Source organism: Papilio polytes, unplaced genomic scaffold, assembly GCF_000836215.1.
Source record: "Papilio polytes unplaced genomic scaffold, Ppol_1.0 DF822067.1, whole genome shotgun sequence".
In the NCBI taxonomy this organism is placed as follows: domain Eukaryota; kingdom Metazoa; phylum Arthropoda; class Insecta; order Lepidoptera; family Papilionidae; genus Papilio; species Papilio polytes.
In genome coordinates this window covers 2,169,406-2,196,791 of record NW_013527137.1, presented here as the reverse complement: position 1 = coordinate 2,196,791, position 27,386 = coordinate 2,169,406, and the positions used below count along the sequence as shown (strand labels likewise).

At 34.7% G+C, this 27,386-nt stretch overlaps 2 protein-coding genes across 2 annotated transcripts in view; both read left to right on the top strand.

Moving 5' to 3' along the window:
- LOC106106832 overlaps positions 1–21,174 on the top strand; it is a 64,114-nt gene extending 42,940 nt beyond the window's left edge. Inside the window, exon 6 of the mRNA XM_013287491.1 lies at positions 21,070–21,174. Coding sequence (XP_013142945.1) covers positions 21,070–21,174 — 105 coding nt within the window. The remainder of the gene's footprint in view (positions 1–21,069) is intronic.
- LOC106106831 (rhomboid-related protein 3-like) overlaps positions 18,212–27,386 on the top strand; it is a 13,931-nt gene continuing 4,756 nt past the window's right edge. Inside the window, exons 1-4 of the mRNA XM_013287489.1 lie at positions 18,212–18,438; positions 24,784–24,896; positions 25,684–25,801; positions 27,348–27,381. Coding sequence (XP_013142943.1) covers positions 24,784–24,896; positions 25,684–25,801; positions 27,348–27,381 — 265 coding nt within the window. The 5' untranslated portion in view covers positions 18,212–18,438. The remainder of the gene's footprint in view (positions 18,439–24,783; positions 24,897–25,683; positions 25,802–27,347; positions 27,382–27,386) is intronic.

Genomic DNA, 27,386 nt, shown 5'->3' with positions numbered 1-27,386 from the left:
TTGGTGTCAAAGTTGGCTTACATTTTTAGTGCGACTATTGACCCTCGCATTTAACAAAACGTTTAAATGCGTCTAGTAAAATACTTGATGATTTCATTGCTATTGCGGCTCTAAGTACACTCCCGTTGAAAAGCAGGATGTCGTTAATGTAGCATTATGAACGTTGCGTTGCAGTATACACGGATAATCTCAAAAGCGACCGCTTTGTGCGGAAAATATAAAGTATGACGCTATGATACATCAATCGATTTAGTACTTTGTTCATAAAATTATGTGCCATTTGTTAGATCAAAAGATTTTTAATACAAACGTTAAACCTATGTTATTTTGAACCATTCATTTTCTGTTCATTCTATTTTAGTGTAAAATAATAATGACTACATGTATGTCAATATTTATGTTTATAAACAAGCAATACACTTAGCAATATATAAATGATAATTAAGTAAGGGAAGCAGTTTTTCACTAGTGTTTAAATTACACTAAGTTCGTTCAACCCATCAAGTCTATATTAACATGGAATTCCGCCATTACTAATAAAACGATTACATTAAAAAAGCGAATTGAAGTATTAATTAAAAGCATCAACAATGATAATTGGCGGGCAATACTGAAAAAGATCGCAAATACGCGTTCGACACTGGTAACATCCCTTTTGGAATGCAACAATCGAGCACAGGTGCGCGGACACCTGCCGCTCTGCGCCTCGCGATGACGCCGTATCGATGTTCCATACAGATACAATAGATTATATCGATAATCGATAACTAATACTAACAAACTCGATCGTCTCGATTCCTATCGATTATACAACATTCAGTATTTTGAATACAATAAGGAAATGTTTAGCTTTGTTTCCGTGATGTCATTAACTTAATTCACTTAAGGCACTTCTGCCAACAATATTTTCTATAAGCTTGCCTGTTTACTTCTTGATTATTAACCTTCATAGCAAATAAAATGTGCATTACTTCACTGTCTACTAAACTCACGTTGTATACTTCGGTATACATCATTTCTAAGTTGTATTACTTCTTTAACATTTGCGACTACGTAATTAGTTTTCGAATTACAATCGAACTTTTGGTTCGTTCGTTAATCTTTCAAATTTTAAATGTAAAATGTTTTCATATCGATTTTGTTGCGTGGTTGTAGAATTTAAGTCTGGTTAATGTTTAAGTCGGCGGGTTTTTACCATCGGACTGGTCTCACAGGTGCTTGCCTCATGCCTCATTCGACTGCGACACGCACGCCATCTTTATGTTAACTTATAAAAGTAATATAAATATTAAACTCACTAGATTTTATGTAGACATAGATTAAATTCAATTATAAAATGTTTTAAATCCACATTCAGTTCGGTGCAGTAGAAACTGGATAACATCGATTAAAGAAAATTTGCTTTACTTGCATTTGATATCTGAATGATTTCGGGTTTCGATGCACAAAACTACATACTCGTATATTAGTTACTTACTACGTGTTTTTATAAATATAAATTTTTTAACATCATTAGGAAAATAATTGTTAATTCACAAGAACTGCAGAAACAAGCACAAACAAATAAGATTGTTATTGCATCGCGTAAGGCAAACGTTTGCTGATATGAAGTGGGGGAGTATAATTCGACTGACCCGAATCCGATTTGACCCCGCAATGGCAACGTCGCATATAGACAGATTACGTGATGGGAATTGATTACTAGTTCTTCAGTATCATGAACAATATTTGTATAACTAAACTAGCTGTTGCCCGCGAATTCGTCCACGCAATATTACCCTTCAGTGAAAATCCGGTCTAAATCAGCACAGCCATTCAGACAAAAAATTTTACATGCCATTTTCGTTATATCTGGAATTTTTCTTTAGATATTACAAACAGACACTCCAATTTTATTATATGTATAGAAGATATAGATAGATATTGTTCACATAAGATATTCCTTTTTAATTCGATTCCTTAAAACCTGTTAATTTGTAAAATTATAATCACCAAAAATAGTTATTTCCTCCAAAGCTCCAAAACAATCCAATTTGGATTACTTTGTTTCTTCCCTCAAATGTCATAGTTAATTTGTGTGGATCTAATTTTTTACACTGTCTAGATCCATTTTTTGTATTATCAAAGGTCAAGTAATTTGAATGATCCTGTCCATTAAATTCAAATCTTCGTAACATCAAATTAGGATTTTGCTTAAATTATTTGACCTCTAAAATTAAATAAAGCAAAGAGAATACAACTATAAACCAATCAAAAAACAAAAAGCTAAACCAAGTAATTTTGTTGTTCACTGCAAATAAAAAGATTTAAAAGTGTTGATTGGAAAGACATCAACGGAATCATTGACATGCGTTCAAATTATTCATTATTTTTTACTTAAAAAAGTGTAGCAAATACCCTTAAAAGGATATGTCTATAAGACAGCCGAGACGGTCATTTTAGCTATTGTAACGATTGCCATAAATTCATTTTATCGTGACCATTAAGGCCGAAAAGTAGGGAATGGGACGCGAAAATGTTTACGAGACAATTATACCCGTCGTATTTGCTGACTCTGTATGAGAAGCATGTTTAGGGAGCCATATCTTTCTATGGGGTACATTTATTTTTTATTCATAGCAAAAACAACTGCTAATTTTTGAAAATCGAATTAATGACAGCTGTACTGAGTTATGATCTTCCGGTGACAGTTTAAACAAATGAATTACTATTTCTTGGTTTTAATATCAACAGATTATTAACCTTAGAAATTGAAAATGCAGTTATCAATTTGAAGAAAAAATAGGGGTCATATGTGTTTGTATTTCAAAAAGCCTATTTCAGAAATCTCCTAGCCAACGGTAAAATTAGATGTATTATTACAAAAAAACGTAAACAATACTGTTCATATTGCTAAAAATATCTCAAACAGCATAAAAAAGCAATCCAATCGATCATGGTTACTCGGTGTCGTTGGCTGGCGATGAAACCGCAGAATCGGTGCGAAGTAGCTGACGACGCGGCGCCGCCGTGAGAACCCCCAGACCATGACCGCGTCAGCTATGCGTATTTAGGAGACATCAATAACTGACAATATAGTTTATACAAATACTTTTTGACAATTAAGACCGTAAATTAGCTTTCGCACGCGACTCTGTCCAAGTGGAATTGAAAAAAACAAAAGTGAGTACCCTATGTGTTCTTCCAGACTATCTCCTACATCTATACTTCAGCCGTTTAGTCTACAAATTCTAACAAACATCCATCGATCTATCTAAACTTTCGCATTTAAAATATTAATATGATTTCCTACTACCATTGCATGTGTATGTTGGGAGTTTTTTGGAGTTCTTGAGTTTATAGTCTTGTATTTTGTATAAATTTCTTACCCTGTCAATTTTTAAAAAAATAGAGTGACCAAAGAGAACGGAACTAGCCGGCGCCGGCGCGTGAGAACTGTCTACAGAGCACCGTGACAAGGTGTCGACACGGACGACGCGCCAATCGATTCGCGACCAAACGATCTGGCGAATAATCGACGGTCCACGACCATACTTTGTATAGACGAGATTTTACGCAAAATTAAAATAAATTACTTCACATTTTTTGTAGCGTGACAAAAGCACCTTATTGGAATTACTAACACACCGTGTTTTGTAAGATCCTTATGAAGTTAGAAAAGATTATTTAACACTTCATGAATAATTATACAACTTAATGATTGAGTAAGAAATTCAATTGTAAATTTTATACATTCCCATAAACTTAATATTGTATTAAGATTGACTAATAGCCATATTTCATTATGCAGATAAATTCAGACACTTGTGGGAATTTTCGAACTGACAGTACAATTGAGAGAACGGTATTTAGCGTTATTTTTAGAGATCTTTATATATACGTATTACGTATACGTAATTGGGTAGAAATATTCTATGGGTTTAAGATCAGCGTTCTTTGTGGCAGCTGAGAGAGGTGCTATTGCCCAGCCTGCCGACGCGGCAATGGTTTAACAGCAGTTAGCAGAGGGTTAGGTGATTAAAAGCACCTGAGCATGCCCCCGGGCACTCGACGCCCGCGCGTATATCACATTCCAATTTAAATTAGTTTTGGAAGGCCGGTTTGTGTGCCGAAATAAACGACGTAAGCGCTACGAAAGTAACACACCTATTGCCTAATAAAATCTATGTGTAACAGTTATCACTTATTTATTAATACCTCTATCGGCCCATAGTCTAGATTGCTACTGACTCAAACTTAAATCACTAGATCAATAACAGGAGCAATAGTTTCTAAAATAACCTAAGTGCTTATAAAATATTAAGTAAAGTTCGATTAGATTTGATCACAGTTAAGGATGAGGTGAGAAAACGTTCGTTAGTACCTGGCGCCATCGAATGGAATTTACGATTGCTAATTGGCGAGTGCGTTTGTACGCCGCTCGATGGCCGCACGCGATTCCACCGGTCGGTCGGCGGTCGGCGCCGCGTAATTTGTGCGTCTACCACCGACCGCCAAATTACACACTCAGTCCCGCGTAATTGCGGCCGATCGACGTCCAGACCTCGTGCGGGAACACCGCCCTATTTATTAAGATTTAATCGTAACCAATTAGAATATGTTTTAACAAAAACATTATGCAAATTCCAGCGCCGCACTGGCGACGCGATGCGTTGCGCGATGCAATCACTTTCAAGCGATATTTGGGAATCGCTTCACGACTTAAGAACAATCACCGATGATGTTATTAATGCGACATAATAAAGGTATCGGTTTGTCGTTTAAATAAGAGAGGGTTCACAGAGGGCAATGCGGCATATAGCCGAATCTTGGTGAAGCAACGCGACGATATCGCCTTCCCACGACAGCGCAGGACCTCCCCGGCGCGCATACATTACCGCAGCACGCATTGTCGTCGTATCCCCCTTGCCTCCCTCCTTGCCCCTTGCCGGCCTGCAGCGCAGGCCACACGCGGTCCCGACGCACACCACAACCAATTGGAAATGAGTTTAATTATTCCCGCTACGAAACTAACACTCGTATTTACAATCAATTAATAATTTATGACATTTTTATTGCGCGTCGATCCTTATAAAATTAAGGCTTTATCTTTTTATCTGTTTGTTTTTAATCGAAGCCTTCAATTGTCCAGCGGTTCACACGAGAACAAATATTTATAACATCAGTTATTACAAAAGAAAAACCTCATAAAATTCAGTTAAGATTAACCCTTTAAACATAAGACTTTTCGGATTTCGAAAGTAATTTGCGTAGTTAATAAAATTAAAAAAAATGTTTCTCGCCACGATAACTATTAATTAGGCAATAACATCGATGACATTTGTAATTGCGTTGAACTGACAGCTGTCAAAACGAGTCTATTGTGACAACTCTAGTAAACGTAACGTCTGCTAATTTGAACCAATAGAGGTTAAATAAAGGTGTTAATTTGTCGGCAATCAGCGAGTTGTCCGCGGGCAAGTCCCGATCGCTCCAGAATCTGGATTAGCATATTAATGAAGGGGCGTGTCGAGTGCGGCCGCACACAAATCTTGCCCGCCGTCTCCCACGCGCCTTGACACGCGCAAGCACCAATATTATGCTTTTTATAATAACCAATTACGGTACCCACTTTACTTTTTTAATTTACTTAAAGTATGCCATATATGATAAGTTATACAATAGAAACATTTGTCTACTTTTTACATAGAATAAATGCTTTGATCACTCGATCACGAATGCTCACAGATTATTCGGTCATAGTATAGATAGGTCAAATCCTTTGGGTAGTATAAAAGAATAAACGTTAAAACTAAACACATAGTAACTTATACTCGTTTATAAAGACGATAAGCGTTTTAAACTAAAATAAAAAAAAATGGTTAGTCTTTATGTGACTTTTCAGTTTGAAAGTAACTATTTCACCTTTAATATAAATAATATTTAAATCGACCAATCACTTATATATTAGTGTGACCAACGTTTATTTGTGTCCAATGTTTGACAATGTATTGGTCCAAAGTGTGTGCAGGGCTCCTTAGCGTTAGAAAGGAGCAGGTTACCGCGTATAGGTGGCTCGATTATCATCGTAACGAAGGGGCGGGCAACCGGTAACTCACGCCCGCACAAAATAAATAATTTGACCGTGGACGTGGAATGCACAAGGGATAATGGACCACGAATACCAATGGACGAATCCTTTGGAATGCTAAAACACAAATGTCAAAAAAAAAAAAATTCTTCATTACAAGGGTCGAGGAGAAGGATTAAAGCAATTACTTTTAAATTAGCGCCTGTAACAGAATTTAAATTAAAAGTTAAAAAAACGTCACCACATATTGTTGTCAATACAAATCAAGATGAAAGAGGATTAAAATGGGCATCCATACATAAAATAAAGAAATACGTCAAAGTAACTATTTAATTGCTTAAGTTTCTATTATTTAACTGTCAAAGTTTCACTTGAATTGGATGCATTTGATCAAAGATTAACAACGATTTTCGCTCATGCAACGTTAGTGATTTAGTATATCCTTCATTATTAAAAATCGACCAAAACCAAGTAAAAGCAGAACTGATTTGCATAACATTAGAGCTTTTAAGGATTTTAATTGGTTATATTTTGGTTTAAATAAGGACACCCAACACCGTATACATAACTCAATAAAACATAGCGAAATAAGGCAAAAACAAAATCTAAAGTGAAGCCGCAAATTCAGTCTTACTCTATCATACTAATATTATAAATGCGAAAGTTTAGATGGATGGATGATTGTTAGTGTTTGTAGCCTAAACCTCTGAACGGATTTCGATGAAATTTGGTATAGATGTAGAGGATAGTCTGGAAGGCAACACATAGGCTACTAACTTTTGTTTCTTTAATTCCACGCGGACGGAGTCGCGGACGAAAGCTAGTTTACTAATATTTTAAATACAAAAGTTTAAATAAATGGAGGAAGGTTTGTTAGAGTTTGTAGCCTAAACCACTGAACGGTTCTCGATGAAATTTGGCATAGACGTAGAGGATAGTCTGAAAAAACGCATAGGCTTTTGTTTTTTTTAATCCTACGCGGTCGGCGTCGCGAGCGAAACCTAGTTAAATAAATAAAAACATGAAGATGTAAATGTTGTTATTGTGGCAAGCAGATGGGGTCGTGCGTACCGTGGGTGGTATCGACATTTGTCACCGGGATTAAAGAGCCTCCTGGATAGAGTGGTTTGCGAGACGCTGTGACTAGTAAAGATATGGTTCGGTAAACATGAACCTAGAAATACTTTCAGTTGTTGCAAATTATAATGGGTTTATTTGTTAACATCTGGCTTAGAGCCAGGGAAGTTTAGTCGAACGACATAACTTTAATCCATAACCCTTTTTTTCTTTGCACTAAAAGTTACTGGAAACTTGATTACACTCAGACTAAAAATCGATATTGATAATCAAAAATCGATCCAAATTCCGATGATAATTCCGACCAATATCTTAACATGCTTTCGAACAAAAAATGAATTTAACGCTTTGTTAAGTTTTCATTAAAATCTATAAATTAGTTTAAAGTGAAATTTTTGGAATTTCAAATTTAATACTTAAATAGAACTTTAGAGGTAAGCCATGAAATTGTATCAAAATTGACAATTAACATTACTTGGTATTTTGCTACTTGCGTTTTACTTTCTTTTTTACCGCTACCAAAGTGATTTGCTCTTTTATTGTTTCCAATATAAATACAGTGATGCTTTGTTTTTGCTGATCTAGGTTATTAACACAATCTAATAGCACTAATGAATTTCGATTTATATTTAGTTTAATTTAAAGTCTTTCTAAAGCTCTAAAAAGCTCGTCTCAATAAAGAGTTCAACGATGTTTTTTTTAAATAGTCAACAGACTATCGAGAAGCTTTTAAAGTTTAACAAGTGTAAGTTTGAGGCATTTTAAAAGTTTTCATCCGAAAACAAGATGTCGCATCCATATAGGGTGATTTTAGATTCCATGCGGCGTAGTGCGCGGTGGCCGCTATCTGGCGGAGGATCGCGCGCTATGCAAATGTAGTTTTTGCAGCTACCAATTGAGCTGAACCAAAGCCGCAACGGTGGGTGGCCGAATACATCCCCCCCTACCTCTACTGTGGGAAATAAATGTTATTTACAACTAATTATCTTTTAACTTGACTATTTAGACAAGTAACAATTTTCATTTGATTAATAATTTACACTGCTACTGAACACCCGTGTACAAAAATCTGAGTTGCGTTTGCAAATCTTTGACGATTTTTGTCAAATGGCATGATCAAAAAGTGCTTCATGTTTGCAAATGCCCAATAATTGGCAATCGTATTTAATTTATCTTTAAAAAAAAAACATTCAAAGTAAGACTGTTTTATGGTCAATTAACATCACTATTATTTTGATTCGGTTAAAAAAACTAGACAATACATCGATCTCAATCGTCCATATTATAAAGTTAAATTATTTTTTCCATATTCAATAGAATTAATGCCGTGTTTTGAATATGGCGTTTAACAATCTATTGTAATTGTGAATAATAAATAAATAATATTGGGAGACGTGGAGGACTCGAATACAATCGTTGTTCTAATATCACTAATTGTTAGGAGACACAATACAGCACGGACGTACAACTGTTTAACATATATTCAAAATTGCCCTCACGGCGACTGAGTCATGCTGTCAGACTTTCATGTTCAATTTCATTTAAGGCACTGTCTTTTATTTACTTTTTAACATTTTTTAACAGAACATGAGTAATTTAAGTAACATAACGAAACATCAATGTTAACGCTATCAAAAAATAAATGTAAAGTCCGCAAGTCCTGGTTTATTTCCTCACTTATTGGTATCATTTAAAAAATTGTAATAATTCAATCTAATGTTTAGGATGTTTGCATATTGTTTATGTTTCCTCATTCTTTAGTTCTTCACCACAGTATTTAGTTTGAAAGTATTTAGTTTGAATTGTTCACGCGTAAAATGTTAATTAAACTAAAAGAACTCAAACTTTTTCGTGCAGCGTAAAATTTATATAAAAAGATGACATGAAAAGTTTTGAATCTTGTAAAAAATGGCGACGTAGAACTTTGCCGTCTGTCATCTGTTAAGTTCGTTGAACGTGCTTGACCCATTGTTTTTGATGAAACTAAAAAAAATCGAGAATATAGTAACTCATATATCGTTTAAAAGAGGTACCAGAGGTCCTAGAAAACTAGGGAAAAGGGAACAGTAATTGTGTCTGATAAGACTGGCGCACTTCTTGGTGTTACAACTTTTTGTCAAACAATCGGGCGAAGGTGTTATCCTTTTGACTTTTGCCTACGATTTTGTTATTTCCTAGACATATAGTTACGACTTATCGGATCATCTCATTTCGTACTTGAAACACATATCATTCTGTCAACAGTTAAATTTACGAAGATTATAAATTGAGAAAGATATTGAAGTTAAAATGAACATGGAGAACATGTTTTCGAAGATGACCAAAAGAAAAAAAAATAGCAAAGATTGCAACGTTGTAAGTAAATCGTATACAAAATATTGTTAAACGGACAAGTGAAATAAGAAGAGCAAGTCGTTGCACCTTAAGACAATATTTTTTGCGCGGAGCGGCCCACTGAGACAGGACTATAAATTAGATGCGTTGAAATGTTTGTGTTGTGGCGTCCGCGGCGGCTGTCGCCAACGCCGCACGCGCATACATTAGCGCACAATGCCGCGGGGGGCGCCATTGTGCCTCACACTTTGTGACCCTCCTCCTTCACCCCTCACCACGCGACCCTGATGAAGGATTCAACCCAAGATGAAATGGGTAACAAGTCTGACCATGTAAAACCATGACTTTCCTTTCTTGGACCTAGCTGTTGTTACATCCATTTCATAATGTTCACATTAATTGTAGAGTATATTTATGTAGTTCTACATTTTAATTCCAGATTTCCTAAGTCTACCAATTGCCTAACAAAGTTTATTGAAACAAAACAAATTCTATTCAGTCTTCAGTATTTTGCATTTAATGAGTTAGGGTGTTGCTTGCTAATAGTTCAAGCAGAAACTTCTTTTAAATTTGTACCGGGCTCGTATATGATTAGAGTTGCACACATACCAATTTGGTAGTTCCCGTGGGTTCAATGCTGACTAATGACCAGATAATCGGACAGCAGGTGCGCGAGGGCTGCACGCTAAGCGCACACGCCAAGCGCCAGACCCTCAAATAAGAAACCTATCAACTTTTTGTACCAATAAAAACTGTAATATCAACAGTTAGAAAGCATTCGGAACAATCCGGAGCCGATCTGAATAGATATACACGACACACGCTTCCGTTCCGCGGACTAATTATTTTTTTTATCTACAAAAAGACCTCACCCTCAAATCCTGCCAGGGTTTATTAAAATTTTACATCTGTGCTTGATGGAATTATTTAAATAAAACATGCATATTAAATTATTCAATAGATAAGTAACTATGAAGTTGTGTATAACAATTTTTCGGTATGTCAAAGAACCCATAGTAATGTACCAACTTGTCGGTAAATCGTCAACTTTCTAAACGGTTGCCGTGTGACAGCTGTCATATGAGTTTTGGCCGCGCCCTCTGCTTCACGTCAGCATTTTTGTTACAAAAGCGTTACATGAAGCCATCATAAAGTTTAATGTAACACTCAGTGTAACATGCGAAATGAGGACAGAACGCTGCATTAATTAATAATAAAATAGTTGCTAAGACAAAAAAACACATGGCTGTTATAAATATCGGAGATCAGTGTCATAAAATTTGTCTTGAATATAATAGTATCTACAATCGACAATCTCACACAGGTGAGTAATCTTCATACGCAAAAAGTTAAAAAAAAACATTACACGCTACAGATAATTTATCAAAACGATATAAAACAATTGAATCTTATCAATCTATTAATTGTTTACTTTTTTACAAAGGTAGTCACTTCGTGGCACTTTTTATTTTTTAAATTACTTCCCCGCGATAAAACCAAGCTTTGACATCAATAGGACTGAATTATAAAGTCAAACATTGAACTTTATGCGTGTAATATTTACAGTCGTAGCAAGCTGTTACGGGTTTTTTCAAGACCACCTGGCTCGCACCCGCGCCAGTCTTAAACACAAAAACCCCAAGAAAAAAACTCCCTAATATTTGAATATTGTTACAAAAAACAATTAAGCTTGCCGCACGTCACCTGTCGCCGGCACGAGATACACATTTGCATAGAAACAAATTTCTAAGGCTGCCCTTTAACAATAGTCTTGATATTATGATGGGTGCGATAACAATTCCAACGTTTTGAATAATAAATTAATTTAAAAAACTACAAATCATTTTATTCGTATACACATCGTAAATTATTTATGGTCTCAAACTCACGTAAAACGAAACGTATTCCAATTGAACATAGACAAAATAAACTTTTTTTTTCTTCTATAAATATTTATCGTCTATTCCGAATAATCAACAAATTGAATTATGAATGGACAAACGAGTTAATTCATATTTTTAGCTGTTTTCGGTAAACAAGATGAACTTTAACAACAATAACAATGAACATCAGCTGATGATCGATGTCATTGTGTATTGGGAGGTGTGCGGGGAGCGAGCGGGACGCGCGGGGGGACGCGTGTCGGCGGCTATGTAAATACGCGCGCCCGCCGTCCCATTGTGATTTTGAAACAATCTACATGTTGTGGATTCCCCTACGCTGACTAACCTCAAAATACAACTAGATGAGATCCACTTTTAACCAGCACATTAATGTTTATATTTATCTCGTTATTTTTAATCGTTTCAAAGGTTAAAGATGCGTTACCTCAGATTTTACAACAATCAAACAAAACAATATTACACAAAGATGTTACGTTATGTAATTGAACTTACAAAAAGCTATGGTCGGAAAATGTCATAAGTTTTATTCTTTCCTTTGGCTTAAGTAAATAGCTTTCAAATAAGCCATTATTAGATTGTTACACGGGGGATATAATTATCATAGCAGATATATGTTTAAACTGTGCATGCAAGCTCTAGTGAAGCAGTAGAAAGCGGTTAAAATAATTACAGTTTTAAATAAGTGCACAAGTAACCTTAACGCGTGCAAAGTGCAGTATCCAGACGACTTCCAAGGAACTATTGATTCTGTAATATACTTCTCGGTATTTTTTACAGAAATGGATAAAAGAACAAGCAAATGCGATGTCCTATGATATGTACTGAATCTGAAATATGTATATCTCGTTATTGAAACAAGATAACATCAATTGTTATTAAAAGCATAATAGACAGAAATCATCTAACTGGAGTTGGGAGATCGTTTGGAAAACATTTGCCAAACGAACTGCGTCAAGTGCTAGTGAAATACCATACATAGGGTTGTTGGAAAAATATATATTTTATCAAATTACTTACATAATGTAGGATATCTGTTTACCAAAATACCTTTAACTAGTTACTTAAAATAGTTACTTTAATATGCCGCAGTTACTCAGTTGGAGATGCGCTGCGCATTCCGCGGTTTTGCGGCTGAAAAAGCTTGAGACTTTTACTAAAGAAAATCGCCCGTAAATGAAAGCTATGCATAATAATTTAACCTTTATATCAATTGTAATAATGTTTAAAATCGTACGCATTAGGATAATAATCACAGCTATTACGTGATATCGAAGTACGGTAAGCAGGTGCGGCGGTCGCTTTGTGTGGTGATGGGCGCTGATCTACGCGTTCATACAAATTGCCTCGTTATAGGTACAGTCAGCAGAAATGTCGCTGTGAGCTTCTGAAACATCACTCTGTCACCGTTCTATAGTTACTATCTAGCCAGTATTATTTAAATTTTATTTTTATTCTGAGTGTTTAACTATTAATACCGTAACTTTTGTAAGCGAAAACTTAGACATAGGCATAGACTACTGATTGAACTTTTTATCTTCGAACTTTGCAGGATAAATACAAAAATTAAGACAAATTTAATTAGTGCTGGACAATAGTAGACAGGATCGTAAATATTTGTAAAGTGGAAAATATGATTGTTGACGCGAGCGCAGGCGATGCTCGGGGCGACGCGACGCGACCGACGGGCTTGAACGCGCTTTTGACATGCGACCTACCCCAAGGCTATCACACGATATCAACAACTTTTGTGGTCTCTTTTTTATAATTATGCAACAGTTTGTTTTAGTTTTTAGTTTTAAAAATGATTCAGAAAAATAATCTTTTTTATCTATTGCGTTGAGACTTACTTTTCTTGTATTTATTTTAATATTATATGTACTACCTACTTGCATTGAGTTAATGTAAAAGAATTTTGACAACTCTATAATATAGAAGCTACATTGTCTATTTGTGTTACAATTATTTTTTTATTTTTAAACTGAAGTAAACCCTTATTTAACCGCTGCTAATACTGGCAAATAGTAATGTAAATATCGTGAGTGTAGTGGAATAACGAACTTTTCGCGTTTTCAACGTAAAATTGCGCGGTCAGTAGCGTCGCCGCGGGCGCTCGTGCCGTTTGTGTTCTAATTTCGAATGCAAATTTAATTTAAAGGAAACAAAACGATGCACGTTACGCGCCAATAACCCCTCACATCAAAATTTACCCGCGCTTGCGTGTCGGGAACGTTGCTCCTTACATCCATACCCTCGGGATATTATTCAGCGAACTTCCTTTTGAGAAATCGATTTAACAAACACTTTCTAAACGGACAGCCTAATACCAAGTTGTTTTAATTTTGCAAACTGTTAGCAATCTATACTTCTAGACTAATAATATAAAGTGGAAAGATTTGTATTTTTGGTTTTTGTGTGTATTTAAATAACTCAAAACTACTACACCGATTACAAAAATGTTTTTACCATTAAAAAGCTACGTTATCAGTATCACATAGGCTATAATATTTTTAATTAATAGTAACTTTTTTATTTCACGCGCACGAAGTCGCGAGCAACAGCTTGTATGTAATATTTTTCTTTTTTCTTCGTGAAATCAACGGAAAACTTCTTATAACTCAAGTGCTAATTACTATCCGTAATTTCATATATATTTATCTTGTCATTAAAATAAAAGTCTATCAATATTACCTTCACATATGTGGTGTCTATCACTACTATTTTTAAGAAGCTTTTAAGTGTAGAATTTCCTATACAAAACATAACCTCATACATAATTAAACAGGTTGCACGCAACTCAATAAAATATAAACACGTAAGAAAATTATTTTCAGTAACGCAGGAAATGAGGCATTCAATAAATGTAAGAAATGAGAAATACAAAAACACTCTTTTATCCCTTTCATATTCTTTGAAAAAGATAGAGATAACGATCTTTTATTACGTGTATTTTGGCAATACAAACTAATGGGAACTGCAACGGTTTTAGAAAGCCATAATCGTTATTTGTTCATACATTTTGTCGTTAGTCAGTATATAAAATAAGAAATTGTCACATATAGCGTCTGTAAAATTGAAAAGAGTTCACCGCGTAGCAACTAATTTCAAATGAAAAATGACTTCATTCCACATAAATAACTTCTTCCTTTGACGACAAACAACAAATGAGTCAAGAGTAAGTTTTTTATTTATATAACCGAGCTTTTATTTACAATTACCTAAGTTTGTAATCAATCAATAATATATATCTATACTAATATTATAAAGAGGAAAGATTTTTATTTTTGTTTGTATTGAAATAGCTCAAAAACTACTGGGCCGATTTTAAAAATTCTTTCACCATTAGAAAGCTACGTTATCAGTGAGTAACATAGGCTATTTATTATTTTTTTTTAATTTCACGTGGGTGAAGTCACGAGCAACAGCTAGTCTATAAATATAGATTTATGACGCACTTGTTATAAAGTTGATATTATAAAACGATAGCTTATGAGAAATATAAACAGAGGAGACGCGTCTGCACGACACCGCAAGGCCGGTCACTAACACAAGCTATGATCTTAGGCGTAAGGTGGTGTAACACGGACGTAGTGAGTCAGCCAATGAATCACTTTCACATTCTGCCACGCGAATAAACATCACTATGATCTACATCGTTATCGATATTTTGTAACATCATTAAATCTCTTTATAATCCCTTTTTAGATAAAAGTACACAAGCAGTAGTAAAAAACATTGATAAACCTGACTTAGTTAACTATACACTAGAAAACAGACGTAGAAAATAGACGTAAGTACGTGGAAAACATTGTACTATCTAAAAATTAACTAAATTCCATTTTCGAATTTAATTTATTGATTGAAGACTGCTTTTCATTTTTTGAACGCTTATGTCAAATTTTTCTTCGTTTAAATAATTTTCTTACCAGCCTATCCACGCGCGACCGACCGAAGTATTAACCGAACGAAATTACCGATCGTTTAACTGGAGTCCTTGTAACCGCTGACCGCTTACCGTCCAGTTTACGTATACGAACATTGTAATGACGTCTGAACAATGTGGAAGGCCCAATTTGTCGGCGCTACTAAATCATCCACACAAAGCGCCGCCTGATCTAAATCGATTTGTCCAAATTATGACCGGAAGGCGGTTAATATTACCGACAGTGCATCGCTCGCTTAGGGATGAATGCCTTATAACAAATATTTTACCCTCATTATGTTATAAGAATTTTAAATATACATATACTATAATAAAAAGAATATCTCTCCACCAAAGGAGACGAGCCAGATAAAACCTACAAGACAAAATTTAATTGGAATCTAATAAAACTAAAAACACTTTTTTCACTCTATTATAAGAAACTTTTAGTTTTTCTTTCAGGTAAATGTAATTTCGCTTTAAAGAGTTTAAAATTAAAATTCGTACGAATAATTAATAATTTGACCTCAATTTCAGCCGCTTCTTGTAACATCCTCCCCTGAGCCGAATTAACGAGATAACCTACAAGTTAATTCATCCATAACATGCAATTGTATAATTAACTACATATACTATTTAAGTTATAAATACTCGCAAGTACGCGAAGTGAAAACAAAATTTCGCGAATACTTACATCTTACTAATATTATAAATGCTAAATTTTAGATAAATGGATGTTAGAATTTGTAGCCTAAACGGCTCAACGTATCTCGATGAAGTTATGAACATGGAGGTAGAGGATAATATGGAAGTACACATAGGATACTCACTTGTGTTTTTTTTAATTCAACACGGATAGAGTTTGTGGGCGAAAGCTTATATAGTATAAAGAAGGATTAAATCCTTTTGATTCGTAAACCATGAAAAAGTCGAAATTGTGACACAATAATCATAAAAATGTAAGCCATGTTATTTAACCTATTGATTACTTTAGAAATAACATTTGGGCGATTTGATATATGAAATCATTGAGCAATTTTATGATTTCATTTATATATAACGTTTCCTTTAGTTTATCTATGGCACGTGTTTTAAATAAATGAATCCGGTTAGCAAAAACGCATTCGTACACGTGGACTAGTCGAAAAGATTGTATAATAGCAAAGTCAAGCAGGTGGGCGCCATGAGGTCCGTTAATTTGCCCAATATTTATACGCAAGATGGCGTCAGCACAAATCGTAGGTCATTACGGGCGTCATTTGGCGAGGTGCCTGTCTTAATGAGCTTATGTTCACGTAACCGTCTGCTAGGGTCAAACTAGCAGGGGGCGGTTTTTTTGAACTTCGGTCCCTCTGTGTTTTGACACTCGCAGAAATTGATACGAAAAAGGATAAGGTTTTTACATGATTTTGCCATTTTAAAGTTAATGGCGATGTAATCTTATAGTATTTTTATCTAACTTCTCAAATCAACTAAAAAGATTCTATATACTGAAAGCAATATTTACAATCTTATCTTTAATTTTTCAAGGAATAATAATCTAGTAAAAGTTTGTATAAAAAAACATTTTTTTAAAACTTCACGTGTTTGTTAAATAATATATATCAGTTTTAAATACGCATTTACGATTATCATTGCCTATGAGGTGTACCGTGAATCTTGAACAGTTGACAGAAAAATCGCTTACAACTCAAAAGAATAAGTTTAGTTAACTTCTATAACAAAGATAATTTAAGACACAACATTCTCTTTACCAGGTAACGCTTTCATAATTTTTAAACTAGTATCGTTTCTATTGAAAACGTGTAATTGACAATGGTGCTATCCGTAATTACCTTACGCCATATGGTCACCAGATGTTTCGCAAATATGAAAGAAAAGGCTTTTACACAGCGCGTGGAATAAACACCACCCTAAAACTTACCCCGAAAATATTGTAATAAAATTACTACAAGATTAACGTTCTTATACAATAGAATTAAATTCTTTCAAAATAATGGAAGCTTTATTACAATAGGTACAAAAGATTAAGGTAAAGAAATTAAAAATTAAACTATGTATAAACTTCAAAAATCGTATATTCCTTATGTATTAGTGAAAAATACATTCCATTTAATTGTTTATTTTTAAACGCTAATTTCACTTTACTAACATAATACTCCTAATAAATTAAACCCTGAACGTGTATGCCTATGGCCTATAGTGCCTTATTTTTTTGACCGACTTCCCAAAAGAAGGAGGTACTCAATTCGTCTGTATGTTTTTTTTTCAATCTACTACTTTTAATTTTGTTTTTTATTGTTTTAATTGCTACTATATTATTTGCTAGGTTTTGCCCGCGACTCCGTAGGTGTGGGATTAAAAAAAAGGTATGTAGCCTATGTGTTCTTCCAGACTATGTTCTACATCTATGTTAAATATCATTCAGATCCGTTTAGCCGTTTAGGCTACAACCTCTATCAAACATCCATTTAAACTTTCGCATTTATGATATTAGAGTATAGTATGATAGACGTTTTATAGATTCCTTAGTAGTCCAATTAATCATACTAATATTATAAATGCGAAAGTTTAGATGGATGGATGTTTGGTACGGATGTAGACGATAGTCTGGAAAAACACAAGCTACTCACTTTTTTTTTAATTTCACACGGACAGAGTTGCGAGCGAAAGCCAGCTTAACGTAAAAAATATTAAAGTTCCTTTTGATAGTCAAAATTAGCATTACTGTGAAAGTTATAGAAACATATAAACTTTGACAATTATAGTTTTAATAAAAACAATTGACACAACTTCGGAAACGGAACACTTCAAAAAACAACATAATTTATCCTCCACTTCTGAATCATAAAAAATGGTCTAGCGTTCGACCCGACGAAAACCGAAGGAGTCCCAAACGCACGGCGCTAAACGTCAGTCTGGCAGAAGCGGTCGTGGAACGTGCATGTCGCTCCGTTTGAACGACACCATAAGATACGGTCGCGTAATATTAACCGTATAGTTAAATTTAAAAATAAGTATTATAACAACAAATAAACTACCTCGAACTAATATTAGTGAATTAAGTGTTTATTAGTACTGCAAAAACAATTGAAAATATCCAGTGTCATTTCAAAAACTTTTAGAAACGATGGGTAAGTGTCAGTTTTGACTCAATATTATTATTTTATACGCTGTTTAATTGTCAACAGTTCGTAACGGAAAATAGTATTTTTTTGTCCGTATTATTGCCATTAAAATATTGGTAATAATTATTGTTTGTAAGTATTTCAAAATATTTTACCAAATTTCATCAAACTTTAATATTGGTTATGTTGGTTTTATTAGTATCCGCTTTTGAATTTTAATAATTTAAAATATGATTTAGTTTTATATTCTTGCGCTGCGAATTTAAAAAAAATTAAACACTGAGTTGAAAATGTTTTATTGATCATTTTGTCAAATGATCTATAACGGTGCGAGCAAATACCTCACTCGAATTAACTAAAAAAATATTTTATTATTTTTACAAAATTCGGGCTACCAGCTACCAATTTTTTATGTTTCTCAGAGTGTCTTACATGTAAAATGTATAGAATAAAATAAATATTTACGTTATATACCTATTGCAAAATGTAGAATTTAATTATACCTATGGAGTATGTAGGTATATTATGAGCATACTCGCGAGACGAAGAATTAGAATACAATTAAAATATGTATTAAAGAGATAACTATAATACCGTAACTGTTTATTGTTCCTACGATTTTATATTTCGTATCAAAATATAAAAAGAAAGTAACATTTCTACAATGTTTATTTTAAAAGGTATTATAAAAGTAAAACATTGTTATTTTAATTTTATGCTATTCGATATCAAATTGCAAAATACAGTTCCATTGCGTTACGAAAAAAAAATCGAAACCGTTCATTCATAAAATCGATTTGAAACTCATCGATTGTGTATCGATGTCAAGTAGCTAATTCCTTTTAGTTGAAAATCACGAGCGTGTATAATCGCCTGGGAAGCCGCAGCCTGATTTATGCTCTATTTTTTATGTGGATCGACCGCTACTAACTTCACGGTATGACACCGGCTGATATGATCGTGGTGCACTAGCGGCTGCGGACTGCGGATAGCCGCCCAACACCCGAGTGGAACAATCCGACACGCGAAATCGTGTTCGGATAATCGCTGTAATTAAAAATATAACACGTAGAAAGATAACCTAAAACCATATATATAACAAGGCAACACATTAATTCTTTATCCGTTAGTATTTTGAATGGAATCTTCAGTAATGCATTGCCTAATATTTATTTGATATCATGGCTAATTCCAGACCATTGCATGAAGTATCTTCTTATTCTCTTCTCTCATTTTCATCATAATCACAGTCAATCAATGCCTAATTCTAGTCCGGGATCTATAAAGTAACCCGATTCTGTAGGATATAAAATAAGCAAACTGAATCTGCGATACGATTCGCATATAACAGGTAGTAACATGTCGCGACGAGCCATGGCATCGAATCGAATATAAAGCTATTATTATGTACAGCTCATCACCATTCATAATAATGTATTTATGTATATTTGTATTACGCAAATTATGGCTACCATCTTGCAATAGATCTAATTTTGAAGGTTATCTAAAAAGAATCATCGACTTGGTACTTAAAAAACTGCAATCGCTACCTATATTTATTAGACCTCAATACGATGGGGTAAAATTCCATTGCGATATTCCAAAGATTAAACAAACCTTAATTGACTAAACAATTCTTAAACTTCTTATGAACATTTCTTACTTAACAACTAATAGTATAAAAAGTTGTATATACAACTAGGCTGTAGAAAAAATAAAATAAAAGTTATGAATTCCTTTTACCAGAGCAGTAGTAAAATAACAACTAACATACATGTTTTATTTTTATGAAAACGTAGAAAACACCGTTGACATGAGACTATAACGCGTATTACCGCAATATTCTTTTCCACTTTTATTGTTAATGATATTTTCTAAAATAAACAATGCATATAAGAAATTTCGTCATGAATCCTCTGCGAAGTACTCATAACTCTATTTAAAATATATCATATCCTATATTTATATCCATTTAAATAAGTATATAATCTTGTCGTTGGAAAAATAGGACAAGAATGCAGTTTATTTTCGACGGCATTATATTATTATATTAATCAGTCCGTTCCGAATAAGCGGTCCCTAATGTAAACAAATTTTAAGATCTAAAAATAACACTTCCTCCCTTGCAGAAATAGAGTGGCAATATTTTAAAACTTCATTTGAAGAAGTTTTTACCGTCGTTTCTTCTTTATGTAGTGTAGTAGCTAAATAGTTTTATAAATTTAAACAATGACAATTTTTATCCTTAGGCTAGATTCCTATCTCCGTTAGTGAGCCGATATCGCTAGCATTATTGTCAAAATAGATCAAATCACGCGAAACCTGAGCATACCTTATTGCTTAACATTTTTGCGTCTCTTACGATATCATCGAAATACCCATTACAATCGCTGGGGAAAAATAATTTAAAAAGATTTCCTCATCGACATTCGTTCCATTCTTCTGCGTATAAAGACAAATTCCGCAATTCGTTCGCTTCCCGCTTGCAAAACGCATACATTGGTTACTTTCACGGCATCGTAATAATGCAAAGAGTTGAGGAGATTAGAACATAATGGTGCCGTAGTGGGCGCGTGGGAACTCTCCCAGCGCTCACGTGCCGTTACACTAAATCCAACATTAATATGCTTGATTTAGATAAAAGCCGACTCTAATGAAGACATCACTCCGCCGGAGAAAAATGTACCAATAGATCTTAGTGACGATAGAGGCGACAAAGTAATGTACCGAGTTTCCGACTAGTCGATTAATTATAAAGAAAACAAAACGTTACGGCGTTGTTGAAATAGATAAAAAAAGCATCGACTTTTTCGGCTCCAACGATGGCCACGCTCGCCTGTAAATATTTATAAGGTGCTGTTGAATAATACAAGTGAATGAACCATACGAGACATTCAATTATACTCCCATTCATAAATCGGCAATGATTCTATGCGGGCGTAGGTGTTGTTCATAAGTCACCGGACAATAAATCAGACACGCATACATTAAATGTTGAACATAGTTACTTATGTTAACTACAATTTATATTATTCCAATTTGTCCATCGCCCAAAACTGATTTCACTGAACTGTTTTAATAATAAACAGTTAAGTGAAAACTAAATACCATTTCCTACACCTTGTAAACACCGAATGATTTGTAAAACCGGATGGTAAAAATGTCATGAACCACTGAACAAAACTGTTTGATACGCACTGCACAATAAAATTCTACTACAAACATGTTTTAAAGAAATTAAAACACAAGACGTCACAATTGTAATACTTCAAAAAATATTTTTTTATAAAAAGTTTGCAAAAAGAGGTTTAAAAGGGGCGCATACTGGAAACGCAACTTAGGGGCCACACCAAAACTGATGTTTAAGTAAAAACTTATTTAAATAAAAAATAATTTATTTACCAGCTATTAGTCGGTAAAGATATATTTCTCTGTCTAAGTTCCTCCTCAAAATAGATGTTCCCTTCAAGGTGGTGGTAGTATGATGGTTAAATACGAGTGCGTCCCAAGTTCCCAACAACATGTAATGACACGGGGTTTCCGGACGCTAGCGTTGTTTTCATTTATAGCAGTCGGAACCTTTTTAATGTTAGGAACATCCTTAATTTAGTATTACGAGGATTGTTGATATGAATGTATTGAATATTAATAAAAGTGATCATTATGTGCGGTGCGTCGCGTAGGTTCGCGCGCGTTTGACGTGCACCGGCGCGGCGTAGCGAGCAGCGGCGGGCGCTCCGGCCGGTTATGCTTGTGTCACACGAGGGCAGAACAGTAGACAATAAAAACCAGTACTGTTATCGCCTCGTGTGAAACTAGCATTAGTGGTTCCGGATATCGGACGTGTCGGATGTCGGGTGAGTCAGCGCACCCACGAGCTGCGCCCACGGCCCGACAGCACCCACAGACCTCTGCGAATCCTCACACCGAAAGCTTGAATTCACTTCACCTTACCGATGATCGCCCACTACACCATTATACTTGAACTTTGCGCTAAAAACGATGATATATGGAGTTTTATTTTAATTATTTAAACATTCACGTATTGTATCTACTCACTTTGGATCCTTAAATAATTATTTAATACTAGCTTTCGCCCGCTACTTCATTTGCATGGTATCAAAAAAATAAACTTATGTAGCCTATGTATGCTTTCAGACTATCCTCTATATTTTTGCCAAATTTTGTCGGGATCCGTTCAGCTGTTTAGGCTACAAACTCTAACAAACATCCATCCATCTAAACTTCCACAGTCATAATATTAAATAATAAATGATTTCGTTTAAGCATAACTAAACTAAAGCGTGTTTAATTGACAATAATTGTGATAGCAATTGTTAAAGGTAGTTAAGACAAGCGACAGACCATACCTCTAGTCTTCTACACCATGTCAAGAGCATGAACGCATGCGGCTTGCTAAAGAGTGCAGAAACCCGATCCGGATGCAACGCGCAGAAGGGAACAGCGAGTTGTCGCCTGCACAGGCACACATCGGTGTCTAAATTAGACTCAGACTTTGTTACCGTGACAGATTTAGCAGCGGCGTCTGCGGCGCGTCTAGGCTATTTGTATTTGGGTTTTGGCATTGGGCATTTCGCATTTTGCAGTCTCGTGGGAACCCGGGTTGAACGACTCTGGAGACAATACGGTCGCGAAGTGCCATCTCTTGGCGACTCCCCGCAAGCCCGCCCACGCCGCGTCCACACACTATCTCTTATGAGAAACAGCGCCGTTTATATTCATTGCTAAGTTATACACTTTTAAGCGTCTTGTACCTTGTTATGGATTAATATTTTTGTCGCATTTTTATAGCGTAGGTAGTAAAGATTAGAATCTCACAGTTTTATTTCAATCTAAATCTCCGGCACGCTACAGTTTGTGCAATACATTTTCGATTAAATTGAAAAACCAATAATAAAATAATTTTATTGTGCGCGTACTTAAAACTTTTGAATTTGAAACGTATGCTGATTTCAGCTACTTTATTTTCAGTATAACATTGGTCTAACAGCTACACTGTTAACTTCACCGTCTAACGAAAAAATTTATACATAAGCTTCATAACCATATTATTGGTTAGCTTTTTATTTTCACTACGATATGACTTTGCCAACAGTAAGACGCAGTCTGGTTTAAAGTTTTTTAACAAAATTTTATATTCCGTAGTAACAACTAGTTTTTTACTGTTCTGTTCATTTATTTTAGCCAACATTAATGTTCACATTAGGCACAGAACAAATAAACATTAAAACGCTAAAGTCTAGGCAAATATCCAAGGGCAGTTGCCGGCGGGGTCGATAGTTGGACGACTGGACGCGAGCCAGCAACCGCGACGCCGTTAATCCACCCTCGCAAAACTATATCGCCGGTATTACTGGCATTACCTGACCATCGAGCGATTACAATAGATTTAAACAACCAGACGGATTTAAACAGAGCTCAACGGCTGAACTTCAGCGGTTTCATTTGATACTGTCAAGTGCTGACTGCTAAGCGTTTTCTGTTTCGCAAGTGGAAATGTTAGAACACCTTAGGCGTTAGGGAATGTTCAACCAAATATGTATTAAATCTGAGTTCCATTAATATATTCTTGAATAAGTTGATCGACAGTCGTAAACAAGAGTGCGTGATGAAGTGCCCCCTATCGTATGGTAATCGAAATCATCGCGACTTTCTAAAAGTCACGCTACGGAACAGTTTCCGTGCGATTGCAATGTTTCGTGCACAATTTGAATTTCAAATTGACGAAAAGAAAATCGTCATCGTGTTAATGTTGATCCATTGTTGATTGCATTATCTTTTTAATGCATTACCTGCATGAGAAACTCAATTTACATCTGTGTTTAACTTTTAAAATTAACTTAAAAGAAACGAAGACTAGAAACTTATTCGATGACAATTATGCACGATTTCGAGGTCCGTGTTCCTATGAAGATAATTAAAGCTGAATTAATTAGGTTTGTACGAAATTGCTTCACGACCGTTTCCGAATAGTTAGCCGATTTCACAAAGGACTTAATTGGAATCGTAGACAGAAAAGACAGCGTGTATAATCGACATAACTTTTGACCGTGTCTATTGAAAACGGTATCAGAAAATAGTAACTGAAAATATGGTTCGTTGGTTTGAATCTTATAAGATAATCTTATTGGATATTAATCTCAGTTATGAGTATTCAATTATTGGTTCCTTATGTTTATGTCTTCCCTATTTATCCGTTTAGTAACAAGACTTCAGTATATTGATCATTATCAGTCATCGGAACGAAACATAAATATTTATATTTTATAAGACGATCAATATATTGTTTGTGATCCATTAAAATCTAATGTTTTTCTTGTATTGTTCCAGATGAGCGGCAAGCGCACGCGCAGCTATAGATGTGCCGTGCATCACAGAGATCGCGAGGTCAGCTCCGAAAACGACTTCCATTTACTTCTTGAAGATCCTACGTTTTTTGCCAGGTACCTTAAAATTTAAATTTCATTAATTAAAATTATGTATTTCGAAAATTATGATTTCTTTTTGAGCTAAGCCTAAACCTAAACTATATCTTTATTTATATTTAGACTAAATAGGTCGACCCTAAAAGGGTTTGTTGACTTTTTTGTATAAAAAGTTTATATACCGTATTGCTCAATATCCGGTAAGCCATGGCGTCTTACGTCATTTTCTAAATTACTCGTCATGTTAAATGCATATAAATTTTTCGTGTAACAAAATTTAAAATGTAATTACAAAGAAATATTTAAAAATTCGACAAAATCTAGAAGTGTTTTAGTACGTTATATCAATGTTTCAAATAGAATTTATGTCTTTCTTATACTTTTTATGTTCGGTTATCGTGTCACGATGACATGTGGTGTGGCTGTAACGATGAAATAGTTTAGAAATTACTTCAATAAGAGCCAAGTGTATCGTGAAAGTAAGTCGATTGAATGCGATTTGCAACGCACTCTTACGAAAACTCTCATTGTTATAAATGCTCTCTTGTCGACCGCTTTTGCTGTACCAAGCAATGTTCAACACTACCATAAAATCTGTTTTTCTATGTGTATAGCACATGTTAATGGTTATTAAAATGCTTTTGTATAATTGAGAAAAATGCTGTATTAAATTCAAATTAGAATTTCGTAATTTCTCATGTTTCTATCAGTTCTGATATGATCTTTTATGACTTGCACACACCGACATTCAATCTATGCAGTCAAGTTGGATATGTTATTAATGTAATATTTTCTGTTTGTAAAGGATGGTGCACTTAGTGGCGATGGAGGTACTCCCGGAGGAGAGGGACAGAAAGTACTACCAGGAGCGCTACACATGCTGCCCGCCACCGCTCTTTATAATCTGCGTCACTCTGCTAGAGGTAAACAAACTATGTTAATTGTCAAAGAATAAACCAGCCCTTGGATCCCGTACCCCACGTCATTCTAGGCCTAGGGGTTTTACATTTCTGAATGCTATAACTCTTGCCAATATTATAAATGCGAAAGTTTAGATGGATGGATGTTTTTAGAGTTTGTAGTCTAAACGGCTAAACAGATCTTTAAGAAAAATGGCATAAATGTAGAGGATAATCTAGAAGATTACATAAGCTACTTACTTTTGTTTAATTCCACTTGGACGGAGTCGCAGGCGAAAGCTAGTAAATAATACATTTTTTTTGCATAAATACAGAATGGCTTATTCCATTATGGGTCAGAATTGTTTTTTTACCAAATAAAAGGAAACGTTTTAATTACAATCTTCTGTCCTTGTAGAAAATCATAGATCTCATTAAAACCGTTTCACAAGGCATAAAACAATACCTTTTCGTCGGATCTTTTAATATAATTATCTACGACAAAAACAGGTTACTTAACAATATCTTTGTAAAAGCAAATACTTGAACAATTTGCTCACTTTCATCATGAAACCAATCGTTTGTTAGTAAATTGATTTATAAGATTTTAACCACATATCCATCCAGATAGAAATGTTCAACTGCCAGCCATACACCTTTTTTATGCATTTCGTATTGTCTCTGTTTTGCTACACGGCGAAGAACATCACTTTCTACGTGCCTAATGCCGTCGATCCCCGCTCCAGTTGGCTCGCTTAATTAAAAAGTGTAATTGCGGATTTCACATCGCGCAAACAACTCGGTTTTACGTGAATCAACAAACTTCGCGTATCCAGATACATTGTTTCATTTTGAGTTATATATGGCTTGAAGTGTGAATGTATGTATGAAATTCCCTTTAATTAAAAAATATTCAGAAATGTAACTAATATTGTAAATATTGACTGTTTTTGGCATAATTGATGGTTAATTTTAAAATATTTTCTTGCTAATCGTATAAATATGAAATGATAAAAAAAAATCTCATTAAGATTTTAATTGCAAATTTCAACGCTAATTTACTGCGTGTTATAAACGGTTGAGGAAAACGTCGCAGGGAAATGCATGACACACATATGAGACATGTGAAACTGACAGGCTCCGTAGATTTGCATCGGGACCACTAACATGCAATAAACTATGTTCTATTACTTAGAGAATGTGCCGCTTACTATTGTATAGTATTAACATATTTTCCGTTACTTTAATGAAAGGCGAATTACCACAACACACAACAATTCTAAGTTCGATGCGTTTTTGAATCGCTTTCTCGAAATGTTTTTAGTAAATTCTTCGTATATAAGAAACCAGCTGTTGCTCGTGACTTCGCCCGCGTGAAATAAAAAAAACATAGCCAGTGTTACTTAGTGATAACATAGCTTTTTGATGGTGCAAGAAATTTTGAAATCGGTCCAGTAGTTTTTGTGTTATTTCAATACACACAAAAATCCAAAAATACAAATTTGGCGTCTTTATAATATTAAGTATAGATGTGAATTTTATTTTTAAATACATATGTATATTGTTCTAGCTGGGTGTGTTTGCGTGGTACGCATGGGGTGCGGGCGGA